Consider the following 18,032-nt stretch of genomic DNA (forward strand, 5'->3'; position numbering starts at 1 on the left):
GCCGAATGTGTACTTTCATTTTCCTAAGTATTTATTAACCAAGTAAAGTTAAATTCAAAATATTTCATATTTTTTCAAATGACTAACAAAGTAATCTGAGGGCATTAGTATACCATTAAACTATTTGGGAGGAACATTTAGAAATTTTTTCAGGTACTTACAAACTATAAAATAAGTATGTTTAAAATAAAAACTTGTAATTACTGAAAACAGAAATGTTAAAAGTAGGGTTACCAGCAATACAGAATGTAAAAGTATTTCAGTCAGTCTGCATTACACAGTGAGACCCTAACAAAACAAAACAACAATTTATACCTTTATTATAGGAGAAATCCTATGTAGGAATTTATTTAAGAAAGTGTCAACAGAGCCTTAAAACACACAAAATGTTGCTAGAAAATTATGTAACTATAAACTGCAGTGCAAAAGTTGCTGAGGGGCATTTTTAGCTCCACTAAGACTTGCTTCAGATAGATGTGACACAGTCACAAAGAACTGTATAGACCCAAGATATTAAAAAGAAAAGTTGCACGTGCCTGAGGCCCACAACTACTAAAATGTGCACTAGCAAAAGCATAACAATAATGGTCATTTAATACTGTTCAACTAGTTTGGTTGAATATGAAAAAATTTGGTTTTTATTAGGTTGTAGAATCATTATTTTATTCCGTTTCATTACATCAAAAATTGAAAATAAGTGATTAAAATTTAAACAATTTTTAAACAAAAATATGTACTTTGTATTTTAATCAATGCAAATGTTCACTAATTTTAAGCTCTTAGCTTAAAATATTAATTTGAAGTTAAGTTTTTGGAAATGGATACATTATATATAAAACTGTCTTACAGGCCTTAGAAATAAGCACAATTTATCATGGTTCATAAAACTTCACAGATCTTCCTAAAGTACTTTTCACACAAAGTTTGATTTATAGACTTTGATTTTTAATCAAAATTTCACTTATTTTACAATAAATCCAGCACAGAAGTAAACATGTCTCATAATTCTCTTTTGGAGCATTCATCAGGCACATACACACACATACACATATACATACGGAAAAGAGGCAAAGGATATACAGATAACTGGCTAATTCTGTCTACAAAACACTGTTAGCCTAAAGGCCATGATTTAAAATCCGTAGGGCTTGGAAATACTACATAAAAATCTGAGGACAGTACTTTTCTATGGTTCATTTACCATTATATGACATATATGACCTTTACCAAGTTGACTGGCTTGGGAGCTGTCTGTGGGATACTGAAGTACTCTCCTGGGTGTGTCTGGGTAGGGTAGGTGGGTGTGAATTCATGTACTGTATCTGGTCCCTCAGCCTTTCGGCTCTAGTGTTGTTTCCTGCTCTGCTTCTCTGACAGCAGGAAGAGAGCAGCTGTATTCCAGCACATCCTCCTGCTGTGATATTTCTGTCTTGAAGCCAGTCAACCATGGACTGAAACCTCTGAAACCCTAAGCCAAATTAAACCTCCCCTAGATTGCAGTGCTAGGTAGTTTGGACCCAGCAACGGGAAGCCTTACGAATGCAGTGTAGGACGACAGAATCTTGCACACATCTACAATCACATTTTTACACTTTTTTGTTGTTGCTTTTCGTTTTATTCCGAGGATTGAATTCATGACCTCGCACTTGCCAAGCAGACCCTTGTGCTACTGAGCTAAATCTCCAGCTACAATCACATGTTTAAGCTGATAACCTGCTTTAACTGCTTTACATTTTAGCTCATGAAAATGACATTCATTGACCTTGAAACATTATATATTCTACTTATATATACACTTAACAAAACAGGTCTCAGGATTAAGTGCTATTATTTTAAAATACCTTCTTTAAAAGAAATACTTCATTTTAGGGCAAGGATTTAGCTCAGTGGCTCAAGCACTTGCCTGGTAAGCGCAAGATCGTGAGTTTGATCCCCGTACCAAAACCAAAACCACTTTGTTTTATCCTATATCAGTGCTGGCAACTGTATGGTACCTGTGCTGCAGCAGGCTGTTTGTATCAATGAAAACCGTAAAAGACTTATATCATTGTTATATACCACTAGGAATAAATGTGATCCATATATGTGAATATTTTACACATATCTGCAAGCAACGCTAGTTAAAAAATTTAAACCGCTTTTGATAGAGGTAGTCAGAAAATGCCTTGATTTGTCACTGAGTAAAATTCCATTACCTGGTCCTGACTTCTAAACTTTATGAGGAACATTCCAGTCAATATTATGAATACCAAGTAATCCACTGTAACAAAGCATTGACCTGAGGAATTTTTAAGGGTGACAAATGTGTATCTTACAGCTGCTGCTTCTGTAGTCATAAATCCTTCGCTACTATATCATATTAAGTTTCAGAAACTTTATATCATGGGTGGTTCTGTTTACTGGATATCTGTTTTAAAAAATTAGCATACATAATTTTCTGTATCCTAGCACAAAAGTGCTTCGCATTTTTCCTGTAGTTTAAACTACGCGTTTTGGAGGCTGGAGTGTATAGCGCAGTGGAGTGGCTGCCCTGCTAGTGTGTGGTTCTGGCTTCGATCCTCAGATGGCAAAAACATACATACAGTAAGCTTTTCTTTCTACAGTTGGGATGTGTGGGAAAGCTGAAGATCCAGGCTTGATGGGTAAGTTTGATAAAGGCACACACAGCAAGAGATGACCATGTTACCATATCGAGAAAAGCAGTAACCCTTTCAGGTGAGAGAAGAAAGGATAACACATTTTTTTTCAGTGTGGGTACTGAACCCAGAGCCTTGACCATGCTAGGCAAATGCTCTCTCACTGAACTACACTCCAGCACAAAAATATTTTATCCACTGTCCAAAGTTATATTAATTAAAAGCATACATAGAATCTAGGAATCATTTACAAAAAATTTCACCAATAAAAATTTAGTAATTTTCTTAGCAAAAATTGTACATTTGTTAGTGAGTGCCTGATACTTATTAAAGTATCAAGTAACACAGGACAAGGTATCATACAACAAAACACACAGCTGGAAAACATTTTATTGTTTTCTACTTCATATAACATTGCTCAGGACCACAAGGTTTTGTCTTTTTTCCCATAACTGCTAATTTGTAAGTATCACTTAAAAAATATTTACTAGTGCTATAAATATTATTGTCTTTCTCCATATTAATGATTTTAATGAATGCCATATCCTTTATATCTTTTGGTCCTTTAGTCAAAAAGATAAAACTCAAAGTTTAAATCAGACATTTAGACATTCAAAACAGGTTTTCAAAAGCACACCCATACAAACCAAATCTACATCAGCAACTCTAATTTAAAAAACACAATTTAAAAAATGAATTTTTAAAATAAAAAGGTTAATGGCCAAATTAAAGGAAGTTTAAGCATCAGATTTAATATCTTAAATTTTAGGTTATTCAGAAATATATATTGTGAATAATAAGAATTATTTCATAAATATATATGTATAAATATAAATATGTATCTACAGGATCTGCAATGCAGGAGTAAATTCTTTAAAGAAAAAAATTGCACTTTTAGATTATCAGGATGTTGTCAAATTTACCCTTCAAGTGAAATATAGTTACCAATCCAGGTGCTTTTGGCACAGCCTGTGACACATAAAGCCTGTGAACATTGACACAATCTTAAAAACACAATGCTTTTATATTTTATTCACTGGAATATGAAGAAATAAACAGAATTTAGAATCCTGACTAAAAAATCCCAGATAATTGCAACTGCTTAATTAAATACAAAAAATATTGTTTAAAAAAGACCTTCGACCTACCTTTATTTACATCTGAAACATGTAAAATTTTACCAAGGTTTTTCCAATCTCGTCAGCAGGAGTTCCCAGCCCACAAAGGTAACATTGTCTTTTTCTACGTATGTATGATTCGGATCACACCCCAGTATATAAGGACAAAAAATAGATGTATAATAAAAAGATTGGATAAATCAGGAGAGGCTTTTTGGTCTTGAATTCTTCACCCACTAACAATGAAGCAGCACTGTAGGCAGCCCAAAACACACCGAACAGCTTAAGGAAGGAAAAAAAGAGAGAAAAGGTAGCATATTAGCAAATCAACTTTTTGGATATCATAGAGTAAAAATCATGTTTATGCTATTTTTTAAAAAGAAATCAAAAAATTAATCACCACCTGTGGTAAATAATAAAACTTATTAAAAATGTTAAAAATATGTTCATCTTTACTCTGCTTCTTAGCTTCTGTGGATGTGGTCTTCATAAAATCAAATCTGCAAGGTGTGGTTGCATAGACCTATATTTCTAGCACTTAGGAGCCTGAGGCAGGAGGATCACTGCAAACTTGAGGCCAGCCTGGACTACACAGTGAGTTCAAGGCCAGTTTGAACTACATAGTGAGACCTTCTCTCAAAAATAAAAAATAAATAAATAAATAAAGACCAAAAAACAGAAAAGGAGAAATCAAAATGTCTGTCTAATCATAAAAAATCTATTAAATACCTATTAAAAGAAACCTATTAAAAGAAACTTGCGGTATTTGCTTTAGTTCTGCTGAGTTTAATTCCTAAAATAAGGTTCTAGTTATCAGCCTTGTCAACAAGTGTCCCTGGTGACTTTGGAAGGTAAATCCCTAGCCTCCACACAGAGGCTGAACCCAGGGAATGATAAACTGCATCCCTATCCTCTCTCTTCACCACCCCCTTTTTTTTTTTTTTGGTACCAGGAATCGAACTGAGGACCTTGAGCTGGCCAGGTAGGCTCTTATACTACTGAGTTTTATCCCTGGTCCCCATCCCTTTTTGTAACTGAAAAATCTGTTTCCTGCACATGGTGATGTACACCTGTAATCCCAGTATTTGAGAGGCTAAAGCAGGAAGTTTGCTCTGGGTTTAAGACCAGCCTGGACTGCATACTAGTGAGTTCACGACCACTCTAAACTACACGGTTAAATACTTAGTCTCAAAAGTTTTTTTCCCTGCCTCAAAAAAACAAAACAAGTCTGAGACAAGGGTCTCGGCTAACCTGGCATTTTTAGCCTTGAACTTGGTGATCCTGCCTCAGCATCCTAAGGACCGGGGATTACAGGTGTGTGCTGTCATACCTGGCTCTACGACCAGGAGAGTTTCTTGAAAGAAAGTAAAAAATGTAACTGACTAGACCAAATGCCGAGACAAAATACATCCCTGAAAAGTAAAAACATCTCCATTTAAGAAGTGAGAAGGGGTTGGAGATAGAGCACAGTGCCTGCCTGGCAAGTATGAAGTCCTGAGTTCAATTCTGGTAACAATAAAAAAGAAAAAAACAGAAGAAGAAAAAAAAACAACAATTAAGTGAAACACAATTTTTTGGTGAAATTTTATACAACATTTATGTAAGTATCACAGTTTTCTCCCCAGGAACAGGCAGAAGTAAGCATTAAACCAGGTATGGTGTCCCACGTCTATAACACCAGCATGCATTTGGGAGGCAGAGGCAGAAGGATCCTTGCAAATTCAGATCAGGCTGGGCTACAAAGTGAGTTCAAGGCCAGCCTGAACTGCATAGTGACACCTTGTCTCAAAAAACCAAACCAAACACACAAAAAAGTACAGATTAAATAAAAAAGAGGAAAAAAGGTTACACTTTGGTCAACAGTTTCATTAAATAAAACAGCATGGTTCTCTTGATTGATTATATAACATCCTAGAGTATTTCTACTGAAGTATCTATTAATTAGTCATCAAAGAAATTTTATAGCATAAATAAAAGAAGAATTGCAAGGGAAGAAATTATAAGAACAGTGACAAGCTAGGCAGAGCATAGCTTCTCAGCCTTCATGACTGACATTTCAGGGAGGTAATTCTTTGTTATGGGGGCTGTCCAACGTACTGTTGGGTGCTTAACAGCATACCTGACCTCCAGCCCCCCCCATGCTAGTAACATTGTCCTCCCCATCAGTAACACAAAAAGTTCCTCAGACAGGGACAGATATAAGCTCAGTAGCAGAAGCACCTGCCTGGCAAGAGAGGTTGTGAGCTCCATCCCTGTTACAAAACAGAACAAAACAAAACCTTAGACCTTGTAAGGTGCCGCCCGGGGAGCAAACTGGTTTCAGCTGAGGACTACTAGCAAGATTTATTTATTTTTTTCTTTTTTATCGGTACTGGGGATTGAATTCACGACCGTGCACTTGCAAGGGAGGCGCTTATGCTGCTGAGCTAAACACCCAGCCCCTGATGCAGGATTTAAAAACAAAGACAACGATATTGTGTACTGGATGAAAATATATTTGGGATGGTCTGACTTTCTACTACGCTTTTTAAACTTAAAAAAAAAAAAAAAAAGAGGTCATGCAGGGTGGTACACATCTGCATCCCAGCTTTCTGAGAGGCTGAAACAGGAAGACTGCAAGCTCAGACCCGGCCAGGTGCACTTACTAACTTAGTGAGACCCTATCTCAAAATAAAAAAGGGTGGGCATACAGCTTAGGGAGAAGGCCCTGAGTTCAATCCCCAATATGACCAAAGGGGTAAAAGAAAGAAGACAAGGAGAAAAGGAGGAAGAGGAGGGGAGAAGGGGGAGAGGGAACGGGAAGAGACCGCAGTGGCAGACACGTTTGGTGACACACATTTTTAATCTCAAGTGCTGCAGAGACTAAGCCAAGATCCCAACTTTGAAGATGGCCTGGACAATTTAAGTGAGACCTTATCACAAACTAAAATCAAAAGGTTGGGATGTAGCTCGATGGCATAGCTACATCCCAGCACAGACAATGGCTTGGTTTTAATCTCCATTATTATTATTTTATTTTTTTTATCTTTTTGAGACAGGGTCTTGCTATGCAGTTCAGGCTGGCCTTGAGCTCACTCTGTAGCCTAGTCTCGAACTTGCAACGATCCTCCTGCCTCAGCCTCTTGAGTGCTGGCATTACAGGCGTGGCCACCATGCCCAGCCTAATCTCCATTACTGTATTAAAACAAAAAACAAAACTCATAACCATAAAACAAAACAAGGGGCTGGAGATTTAGCTCAGAAGCATAAGCACCTGCCTAGCAAGAGTGAGGTGAGTTTGATCCCAGGTACCAAAAAAAACAAACCAAACCAAACCAAACAACGGAACCCTAACTATAAACAAATAAATAAATAGGGCTAGGGATATAAGTCATTGCTCTCTGGGTAGTATGGTAAAAAAAAGAAAAGCAGGAAAAAATAATTGAGGCATATAGCAAAGTACAAGGAAATTTATCAGGTTTTTTGTTGTTACTATAAATGGTTGTAACTCAGTAATGCCAGAGTTAACTGACAAGCATTTTGGAACATATTTCTCAACAAATCTTGGGCTAAAATTAGAAGCATATATAATAACTTATTATGCAGTGAAGATTAAACAATCATCTTTTGTTTTGGTTTGTAGGTCTTGCTTTGTAGCTCAGGCTGACCTTGAAAATTACTATGTAGCCCAGGATGGCACCAAACTCACTGTGATCCTCCTATCTCCGCTTCCTGAATACTGGGATCACAGATGTATGCCATCATGCCTGGCTCTAAAAGTAATATTTAGGGCCAAGGATTTAGCGTAGCGGCTCAAATGCTTGCCTGGTAAGTGCAAGGTCATGAGTTCAATTCCTAGCACCGAAAAGAAAAAAAGATAATTTTTAAAAATCCAATTTTATTCTAAATTTTTTGGATAGAAAATATTTTCTATATTATTATGATATTAACATGCTATATAAAGCTTAAGAACTGACTTTCATTTGAGCCTACTGACTAAAAATGACCAGAGGATAACATTTTTAGAATTTTAGGAATATTTTCAGAAATATTCAAGCAGGTTTAGTCCAGGTAAAACCACACAGCAGACTGATTCTAAATGAATCATGTGGCGTATCTACTAAGGGTAGAATAATCAAACAGCAGCATGAAACTAGCTGCTGCTGTTCTGTAAGGCTTGAAAACCACGTTTTTAAAATCTAACATGAAAACATTTGGACTGGGGAGACAGTAGTAAATCACTTGCCTACAATGTGCTAGGCCCCACGTTCAATCCCTTAGGACCACAAAAAAAACTTTTTTTGGGTCAAAAGAAACATTTTTCGGCTGGGGATGTGGCTCACTGGTAGAGTGCCTGCCTTGCATGCACAAGGCTCTGAGTTCAATCACCAGGGCCCCTCCCGCCAAAAGCAACATTTTTTTGGCCTCTCAACTGTTCAAACATTTCAAACATACAAAGATGACCTCAGAATAATCTTTTTTTGTTTTTTTGTTTTTCTGTCTTTTCCATTTTTATTGGTACCAAGGATGGAACTCACGACCGCCTGCTTACAAGGCAGGTACTTATGCGGCAGAGCTAAATTCCCAGCCCGACCTCAGAATAATCTTTTATGTTTGTAATAACAGCTGCTATCACCTGAGTGTCTATCAAACACCTAAAATCTTTGTAACAAACTTTTAAAAAACAACTTAAGATTCCTATGGTCAAGAATAAATTCAGGATAAGAAAAATTAAAATACCCTCAAAAGGCCAGCTGACAAAAAGGGGCCAAACGAGAGTTTGAATTCAAAATGGACTGGTTCTGAAATCCACACTTTTTAAAAATCCAATGCCTATATAACACAGCCTATGGTTGCCTAATTATAAAATGAATTATTATTTCTTTCACATTGGAATTTGCTAATAAACTTGAAATAAAACCAACTCTCATCAACATTAGGTGGCTCTAATTACTTAAAAACACTTTAGTGTAGGCATTACATAATACAGTTCTAAATCAAGTATGATGGTATATGCCCCTAGTCCCAGCCCTCAAAAGGCTGAGGCAGGAGGATTTGCCCCAGTTCAAGGTCAGGCTGAACTATATAACAACACCCTGTGTCAAAAAGAACAACAACAAATCCTCCAAAAATAAACTTTATAAATAGCAGTCTTGGCTGGGCCTGGTGGTGCTTGCCATGAGTTTGAGGTCAGCCTGCACTATATAGTAAACACAAAGTGGGCCTGAACTACATAGTGGGTCCCTGTCACAAAACACAAAAAGAAAAACAAAGAAAACCCGAAAATGGCAGTCTTAACAAGTTTTATTCCCATAAAGAAAAAGCTTTATTTGCTGTAGTAAATATATATACAATACTAGAGCCTTTATTTTCAATACTAATAAACATAGAAATTGATACTAATATATTAATATTTATCATCAGTAAATGTTTAAAATATGTTAAGTTTAACTTAGTATCTGTATTACAGAAAATCAAATTTATTAGAATCACATCTATCATATTGATAAAAGCTAATATTCAAATAAAATTAAGTTATTAAATAAACGTACACTGAAATTTTAAATATCCCCTTCAAAATCTAAGTTAGATGAACTCATATTACAAATACCAATGAGAAAAATTCAGCATTGCAAAATTCTGACTATTTCCTGAAGTTCAATTTGCTTTTGTTTTTCCTTCCAGAAATATTTTGTAATTTCTGGTGATTAAAGGAAAAAATATTTTGAGTTGGTAAACTTAGTAAGGAAGGTCTTTGTTCCAACATACTAGTGACTGCCTGATGAGCAGTTTTATACTACCATATGCTTAGCCAGAAGCCTAGTACACTTTCTGCTACTGGAAAATAGTAAACTACTTTACATAAAATCTATCACATAACTTACTTTTATAAGTGTAGACACCACTTCAAATGATCCAACCACCAGAAGTATAGGGGCTATTACGATGAGAGGCAGTAATGAATAGCCTATAACTCCAAGAACTTGGCCATACGAAACCTGTGAATTTTCAAAATTTTAAATAAATATAGAAATCAAGAAACTCATTTTATTCACCATTAAATGTCACATATTCTGTTGTCCTTACATAAGTGTGAGAATAAAGAAGGAATCATATAATATCAAATTCCACCATATTACAAATTATCTTATTACAGTGGTCTGCTCTGTTCCCAGGCCCTTCCACCAACCATTATGGGTGCAATTAGGGTCAATGTGCTGATGACACCCAACTCTAAGTTTCCAGGCCTATTGCTCTTGAACTTCAGAACTGTGTATCTAATTACCTTTAACACTATACTATACTATACTATATTATACTATACTATACTTTTTCACTATTTTCCCTAAATTGTAGGAAAATTATTTAAAAGGAACAGAATTATTCCATTCAGATTAAAAAACAAAAAAATCTAACGTCCAAAGAAGCTAGATGAAACAAATTCAGTCCAAAGGGAAGAAAGGGTATCCAGAAGAGATAAAGGGACAAATATTTTTTATTGGCTTCTCTGCTCCAAGTTTTGGGCTTCAATGGTGTGAAGATCAACCGCAGTTACAACGTTTGAAGTGCCCATTAGACTGATTCTTAGTGAGACCAAGTGTTTTACTCAGGAAAGTTCAAATGGACTCTCACTCCTATAATCCAAGTTTTAAATTACAGTAATAAATTTAGTAAAATCTATTTTCATATAAGTACACTAGGTGTGTCTAAGATATAAAAATAAAATATAAACAAATATAATTTTGTGTTAGAATTATTCAGTGTTTCTATATGTAAAATGAAAGTTTCACAGATACCACTTTAAGTTTATTTTAGTCTGGGGTTCATATGTTGAACTGAATATATACATTGATTGATTACATAATAATGTATGATTATATATATGCTAATTCTCTTTTGAAACTCCAATAAAAGGGAAGGAGAAAAGTAGATCCCTTTTCATGAGGCATAAATAGAAGAACAGGAGACGAGATAAAAAGTAACATTATTTTGGAAGCTAAAAAGAATTAGAGTCAAGTAATGAACTTGACAGATCTTTTCACCAAGCCTAAGGAGGGCTCAATATTTTCTTCAGCATTTAAGATTCGATATTCATAAATTCAGCCTGATACGAAAACCAAGACACATGTAACTCTCTAGCAACTTGTTTCACTCTCTCTACAAAATAAATTGGTAGAATTTCTAGGTTTACAGTAATTCATGAAGTCACATATTGAATACAGCAGTGGTTTTCAATGTGCCCTGTGGAGCCCTGGGAATCCTAGAGACTTTCTCAGAAGACGGTGAAGTTAAAACTTACTTTTTTCTCAGTACCAGGGATCAAACTCACGACCTCGCACTTGCCAGGAAGGCACTTGTGCCACTGAGCTAAACCCTCAGCCCAAAACTATTTTTTTTAATAATACTAACAAAATATTATCGCTAGGGATGGTGGTGCATGCCTATAATCCCAGCACTTGGGAGGCTGAGGCAGAAGGATCACTGTGAGTTCAAGGCCAGTCTGGGTTACATAGCAAATTCACTGTGAACGGTATAGTGAAACCCTGTCTCAAACACAATAACACTATTTGCCTCTTTCATTGGGTTGATATTGGCACTAAGAGGACACAAACAATAGTGAGTAAATTTGGTGTTGCCTCAGCACAAATCAAGGTGCTACAAACTTTATTAGTAGTCTCTATGTTATTACAGAAAAACAAAAACAGCCAGTTTTTATGTATGAATGTAGTAAAAATGGATGTGGGCATGTTGTTGCATGCCTATAATCCCAACTAGTTAAGAGGCTGAGCTAGGAGGACTGCAAATTGGAGGACACCATCTTAAAATAAAACTAAAGAGGGAGGAGCTGGGGCTGGGGATTTAGCTCAGTGGCTTAAGTGCCTGCCTGGCAAGCACAAGGTCATGAGTTTGATCCCCAGTACCAAAAAAAAAAAAAAAAAAAAAGAGGGGCTGGGGATTTATCTCAGCAGCATAAGCCTTGCAAGCAGGCAGTCGTGAGTTCGATCCCTGGTACTGATAAAAATGAAAAAGACAAAAAAAAAAAAAAGAGGGAGGAGCTAGGCAAGGAAGGCACACCGGCTACACTAGCACTCTGGGACGGTGTGGCAGGAGGATCCAAAGTTCAAGGCCAAACCAAACAGCTTAGGAGACCCTGTCTCATGGACAAAATGGTGGGGGCGGGGGTACAGCTCAGTGGTAGTGTACTTGTTCAGCACGTGAGAGAGCCTGAGTTAAATTCCCAATGGCCTAGTGCCTACCTGGCAAATGTGAGGTTGTGAGTTCAATCTCCACTACCAATAAATAAATAAGTAAAAATTGAATCTTCTCAGTATATGTCTTCTTAATATTCTGCTGAATGGTGATTGAGTAGCTATCCAAAGCAATAAAATCTGTGACTGCGTGGAGCTGAGTTAGATGGATTTTCTATGGATCATCATTTTTGCTTGCCAAGACAACTGATAAATTATGATTATTCAGACTTGCGCAGGGCAAGCGTGTTCTTGAAATGAAATGAGTCTGTTATATCATAGAAACAACTCACACTATTGGTTGCAAATGATAAATTTTACATTTCCAACAAAAATTTGTGTTCACTTACGTAAGTTTTCCAATATAGTCTTTTCTGATGACATGGGTGGTGATATTAGTAAATGTGACTTTTTGATATTACATAATAAAATAACATTTAGTCAGGCATGGAGGTACATGCGTGGCATCCCTGCTCTGGGGAGGCTGAGGCATGAGGATCACCATAAGTTTGAGGCCAGCCCAGGTTACACAGTGAGTTCAAGGCCAAACTGAACTATATAGCAGTAGTAAGACACTGTCTAAAAGAAAAAAAAAGTCAACATTTAAAATATGTGCAAACCCAGTAAACTGGGCCAGGGATTTTAGCTCAACGGCACAAGCATCTCCTTGGCAAGTAAAGGTTGTGAGTTGGATCCCCAGTACCAAAGCTTCAGTGAACTGCTAGTATTTTCTAGAACAACGATGCATGATATTACAAAATCATGCTTGGATAAAAAAGATCCACTTAAAGCAAATTTAATTAAACAGTGTAAAAATTCATTGACATGTTTTGAGATTCCTCACTTCAATTTTTAAGAAACTACTGGAAGAAGCCCATATACTCATCAACAAATTAAAGGATAGAGGAAATGTGGTTATTTATACACCCTGGGGTACCACACTCCTATGAATGATTAAGTCATTTGTAGAAAAATGGATGCACCTTGAACCCATAATGTCAAGAGAAATGAATCTGAAACATATGCTTAAAAATTATATTTCTTATATATGAAAAACCAAAGTATAAGTAGCAAAATAAAAGATACACAGAAGGACAGGGAGATAATCTTTCACAAATGTGAAGAGGATGTTAGGAGTGGGAAAAAGAAAGGTGATACAAAAAGAATTCAGATGTGTCATGTACATATACTAACTACCTACAACGAATACACTGATTATGTACCTCAAACAGGTACTTCCTTACTATTTATTTATTTATTAGACAGGGTCTCACTATGTAGTGTGGGCTGGCTTTGAACTGACTTATGTAGCCCAGGCTGGCCTCAAACTCACAGTGATCCTGCTGCCTTAGTTTCTTGAGTGCTAGGATTACAAGTGTGCTCCACCAAGCCTGGCATAGTTATTGGTATATTTTAGGCATACATAATAATCATATTCATCGTAGGGAATCTGTACCGTACACGATAAAACTTGGTTCTTTTTCTCCTTCCTCTACCTTCCCTTCACCCTTTCTTCCCTTTCTTCTTTATAAAAGCTTTGTTTCCATTTTGTCCTTTTCTCATTTTTTCCTTCCTTCCTTCCTTCTCCCCCTCCCCGCTCCCCTGTTCCTGTTCCCATTTGAACATTTTCTTCCTATTTCACAATATCTATTATATATTTTGGTCCTTATTTACACTTTCAGTTTTTCACATTTAAGAAAAATGCAGTATTTACACATGTATATTCAATTTATTTCACTTAAGGGTTTGGGTCTCAAGTGCATCCATTTAGCTAAAAATATCTCAAGCTTATACTTCCAGAGTAGATTCCACTGGATAAAAAACATGTATCAATAATAAAAAAGAAAACTACTAGTTGCTGAATACTGGTATAGCATCAGAGAGGAGTACCGCCTCTGAAAAGATATTAAAGTACTCCCTGTATCCATATCCCTGTAATCCTAGCTACTACAAGTTCAAGCTATTATAAACTGAAGACTAGTCTGGGGCAACTCAGTGAGAGCCTGTCTTAAAATACGAAATAAATTGGGATGAGGCTATACCTCAGTGCTTCCCAAGTTCAAACCTCACTACCAGCAGCAAAAAAGAAAGAGGAAGCCCGGGATATAGCTCAGCGGTCCTGAGAACCATTCCAGGTACACACTCCCCTCAAAAAAGAAAGAGCAAAGCATGACAACAACACAAAGTCTCTTTTCCAACTATTTACCTATATGGGGCTTTGCTTTATTAATATACTTACACCTAAACAATATAACAAATTAAATCCATCTAGTTTGCATTAAAGCTATTTACAAAATTTTAAGTAATAGGGCTGGGGATTTAGCTCAGCGGCATAAGCGCCTGCTTTCCAAGCAGGCAGTCGTGAGTTCGATCCTTGGTACCGATAAAAACGAAAAAGACCAAAAAAAAAAAAAAAAAAAAAAAAATTTTAAGTAATATCGTTCTAACTTTTTGTTTTAGAAAAGTTTGGTTGTTTTAAAGTAAATATCGACAGATACAACGCATATGAAGAAATCCTTATGGGACCTGAGAACAAACTTGAGAACTACCATAAAAAATAAATTTTATGCTTCCCTGAAAACCTGTATTATTTGTTAAGTAGAATGGGATCTTTTCCTTTCAAAGTAAACATAATTCTAATATGTTGATCATCTTAAAGTAAGTAGTCTAAGTCAAAAGTTAACTAGTCTAAGTTAATGGACAGGAAACCACTATAATGAGTAGACTTAATGATGGTATCTGTACTACCAAAAATAAAGCTTACCATAAAAAACAAATAGTACTTCTAAAATTAACTACTTACTTCTCCTCCAAGAACTCTGGCCAGTAAGAAAATTGTTAGTGAGCCAAATATCCAAATGGTTATGATCCAGGAGACCACCTTTAATGGAAACAAAATTCATATAATTAATATTACTGAATAAAGCAAGCTGATAATTTTTCAGGAATTCAATTTCTACCACTTAAAACAGTTTGGTGTGCATGAGTGCAGGACATAGAGATGCTATATATATGGCTCTCATGTATCTTTCCAAAACTTAATACATTACTAAAATACTAACCACAGAACATCTCTGTGCTTGACTTCTTTCTTTTTTGGTACTGGGAATTGAACTCTAGACTTTGTGTGCTTGCCAGGCAGGTGCTGTGTCACAGAACTATAACCCTGGCCCTAGCATTTGAAGGCTTAATTGTTAATAAAAAAAAATTAAAAATAAAAAAAAAAAGCATTTACTGATAACCCCTTGGTTTTGATCAGTGGTGGCAAACTTAATGGAACACCTGCCACAGTGAGCTGTTTATATCACTGAAGGCTCTAAAGAGCGATGGCGAACCTTTTATAGCTTTCAACGGTAACGAACAGCCTGTCCCAGCACACATAGTAGAGGTTTACCATCACGGCTCTAAAAGGTCCACCATCACTGGTTTATAGTATCCTGATGGAAAATTCATATCCAAAACAATTTGCCGGTCCTCTCCAGAAGTCTTTAAAAGAACTCCTGAGACTTAGTTTAATGATATCTGCACAGATTTAAAATTACCTTTTGGGAGGGTCTGGAAATAACACCTCACTAGCAATAAAGTGGTTTCTAAATATGCCCCAATTAAAGGAACTGAGATTCCTTGGTGAAATGGTCCCTTCACAAGCTAGAGTGGGGAAAATACAAGATTAGCCTAGAATACTTTGTGGGGTCACAAGACATGAATGTGCTTAAAAAAAAAAATGATGGGATATGTCAAAAGGACTCATAGGTCCACCTAAAAGAGTATCCAATGGTTCAAGATGGGGCACTGTGAGCAAAAAAATTCAAAAAAAAAATTAATTCTAGATTATAGCATGGAAACTAAAATATTCATGAGCCTATACTGACACAAATACAGTAACTAACTAAGTAATGGTAAAAAAGGGACAGCTGTTCCTTAGAGAATACCAATTAATAAATGTTGAAGGAATGAAAGAAAAAGAAAATCATCATTTAATAAATACTATAGTTAAAACTGCTGCATATGAGACTCATCAATGGATAGTAAAATTATTAGGTAAAAGAATAAGAAATAGGACATTTGTGTAATGGCAAAATAGCTCCAGATTAATTATAAAAAGAAATAGTTACTTTTTGGTAGAGGAAATGGACAGAAATGCCCTGTTACTTAACCAAGTGATCAAGGTTAGTAACACCAGTACTATAAGAACAGTAACACATGCTCTCTGTTAGTATACAGAGAGGAGCACAATGACCTTCCTGTAGTAATCTTGTCAAAAATGTATAGCACAGTTAGAATAATTTTTTTTAAAGACAGAGTCTCAGTCTGCAGTTCAGGCTGACCTTGAACTCCCTATGGAGCCTGGATGGTCTCGAACTTGCAGTGATATGTTCTCAGCCTCACTACACCTGGGATTACAGGTGTGTACCACCACACCTGGCTCTAAGCAACATCTTATGAAGACAAAAGTAACCTTCAGTTTTTTTACTTAGAATCCTTGGTTCAAATAAAGATTATACAAAACAGATAAAACTACATATGTTATAGATGAAGGACAAGAGATAGATATGAGACCTGAGTTCCCATTCAACTTCTTTAGTGGTCTTTATTAATATTTCAACAGAAAACATGATATAAAGTATTGATTTGGAGAAACATTAATAGCTGGGTATGGTGACTCATGCCTTTAATCCCAGCACTTGGAAGACTGAGGCAGGAGGATCATTGCAAGTTCGAGACCAGCCTAGACTACAAAGTGAGCTCAAGGCCAGCCTGAACTGCATAGAGACCCTGTTCCAAAAAGACAAAAAAAAAAAAAAAAAAAAGAAACATTACTAGCATTAGTGTAATAATGACCTTGCAATGTGGAGATTACTATGGATTTATCCATGTATACCCTAAATGTAGTAACAACTGTCCTTAAAAGAAGTCAGAGGAAAATTTGAATACATTAGAGGAAAAAGCAATGTGACCATGGAAATGGATTGTAGTGACACACCCAGGAGCTAAACATGCTGGTAGCTCCTAGAAGTTAAAGAGACAAGCAACAGATTCTTCTCTGGAACTTCCAGAGGAACCGCCCACTGACATTTTGATCTTAGCCCTTTAGGACTCACTGTAGACTGCTGGTCTTCAGAATTATAAAAGAATACACGTGTGCTGTTTAAAGGAAACAAGCTGTGGCAAATTGCTTTGCTTCTAATTAATTTGCTTCTAAAAAAAGAAAAAAATTAATTCACTTCCAAGTTACTAAAGAGTTACATTTCCCTAAAGACTTAAATGGGGAGAAAGTGACGCGTGTATGTTGTGTTTGGATGGTAAAGACCTTAAGGGTAGGGCAAAGTTATTAAAATAACAGTAATAATATAAAAAACATACCAGAGCTGGATGTAGTGGGACATGCCTGTAATTTAGCATTCTTAGAGGCTGAGAAAGGAAGGTCACAAGTTTGATCTGGGCAATTTAGTGAGCCTCGTGGGACCCTGTCTCAAAATAGGCAGTGGTGCTCCTGCCTCAGCCTCCCAAGTACTGGGATTACAGGTATGCACCACCACACCAAGCAAAAGCTGCAGATTTTAAAAAATTAAAAATAAATAAAAGGCAGAACATAGTTATGTATTACACTTCAAACTCTATCCTTTAGGGAAACATAGAGGCAGGGTCAAACTTTTTGCCTCTGGTTGAGTCCAGTCAGTTGAGAGCTGTTCTACCCTACTCAGACTGTGCTACAAATACCAGTATTTTCTGTATGAATGATGATAAGATAAATCTTGGAAAGTGCTATTTAAGTGCATAACTCTACCCTTTTTTTAAACTACAGTTTTAGGACAGTTCAAGAACAGTTTTAGGAATAAACAAGTAAGAAATAATGGAGTTATAATTTAGATTTGAAATGTCCCGCTCAGGTCTCCTGGTTCAGAGGTGGCGCTCTCAGAAGGTGGCTGGATCGTGTGGGTGAGATGCTCACCTGAAGGTCTATCCTCCGTGTGGTTTCAGGAGGTGGGGCCTGGCTGGGGGAGGGTGTCTGCCTCTGTCTCTGTCCCTACCTGCGTCCGGGTTAATCA

The 18,032-nt window shown here is 36.4% G+C and overlaps 1 protein-coding gene across 2 annotated transcripts in view; it reads right to left on the bottom strand.

Moving 5' to 3' along the window:
- Positions 1-3,008: 3,008 nt before the first annotated feature.
- The window catches only part of Yipf4 (Yip1 domain family member 4), a 34,843-nt gene continuing 19,819 nt past the window's right edge, over positions 3,009-18,032 (bottom strand). For both annotated transcript variants that reach the window (XM_005005047.4, XM_003473019.5), the window contains exons 4-6: positions 14,786-14,863; positions 9,619-9,732; positions 3,009-4,036 (exon numbers count right to left, since the gene is read on the bottom strand). In XM_005005047.4, the coding sequence (XP_005005104.1) occupies positions 3,899-4,036; positions 9,619-9,732; positions 14,786-14,863 (330 nt within the window). In that variant the 3' untranslated portion in view covers positions 3,009-3,898. The remainder of the gene's footprint in view (positions 4,037-9,618; positions 9,733-14,785; positions 14,864-18,032) is intronic.

This window comes from Cavia porcellus, unplaced genomic scaffold (genome assembly GCF_034190915.1).
Source record: "Cavia porcellus strain 051 isolate PalLab524CR breed Dunkin Hartley unplaced genomic scaffold, mCavPor4.1 scaffold_1, whole genome shotgun sequence".
Lineage (NCBI taxonomy): Eukaryota > Metazoa > Chordata > Mammalia > Rodentia > Caviidae > Cavia > Cavia porcellus.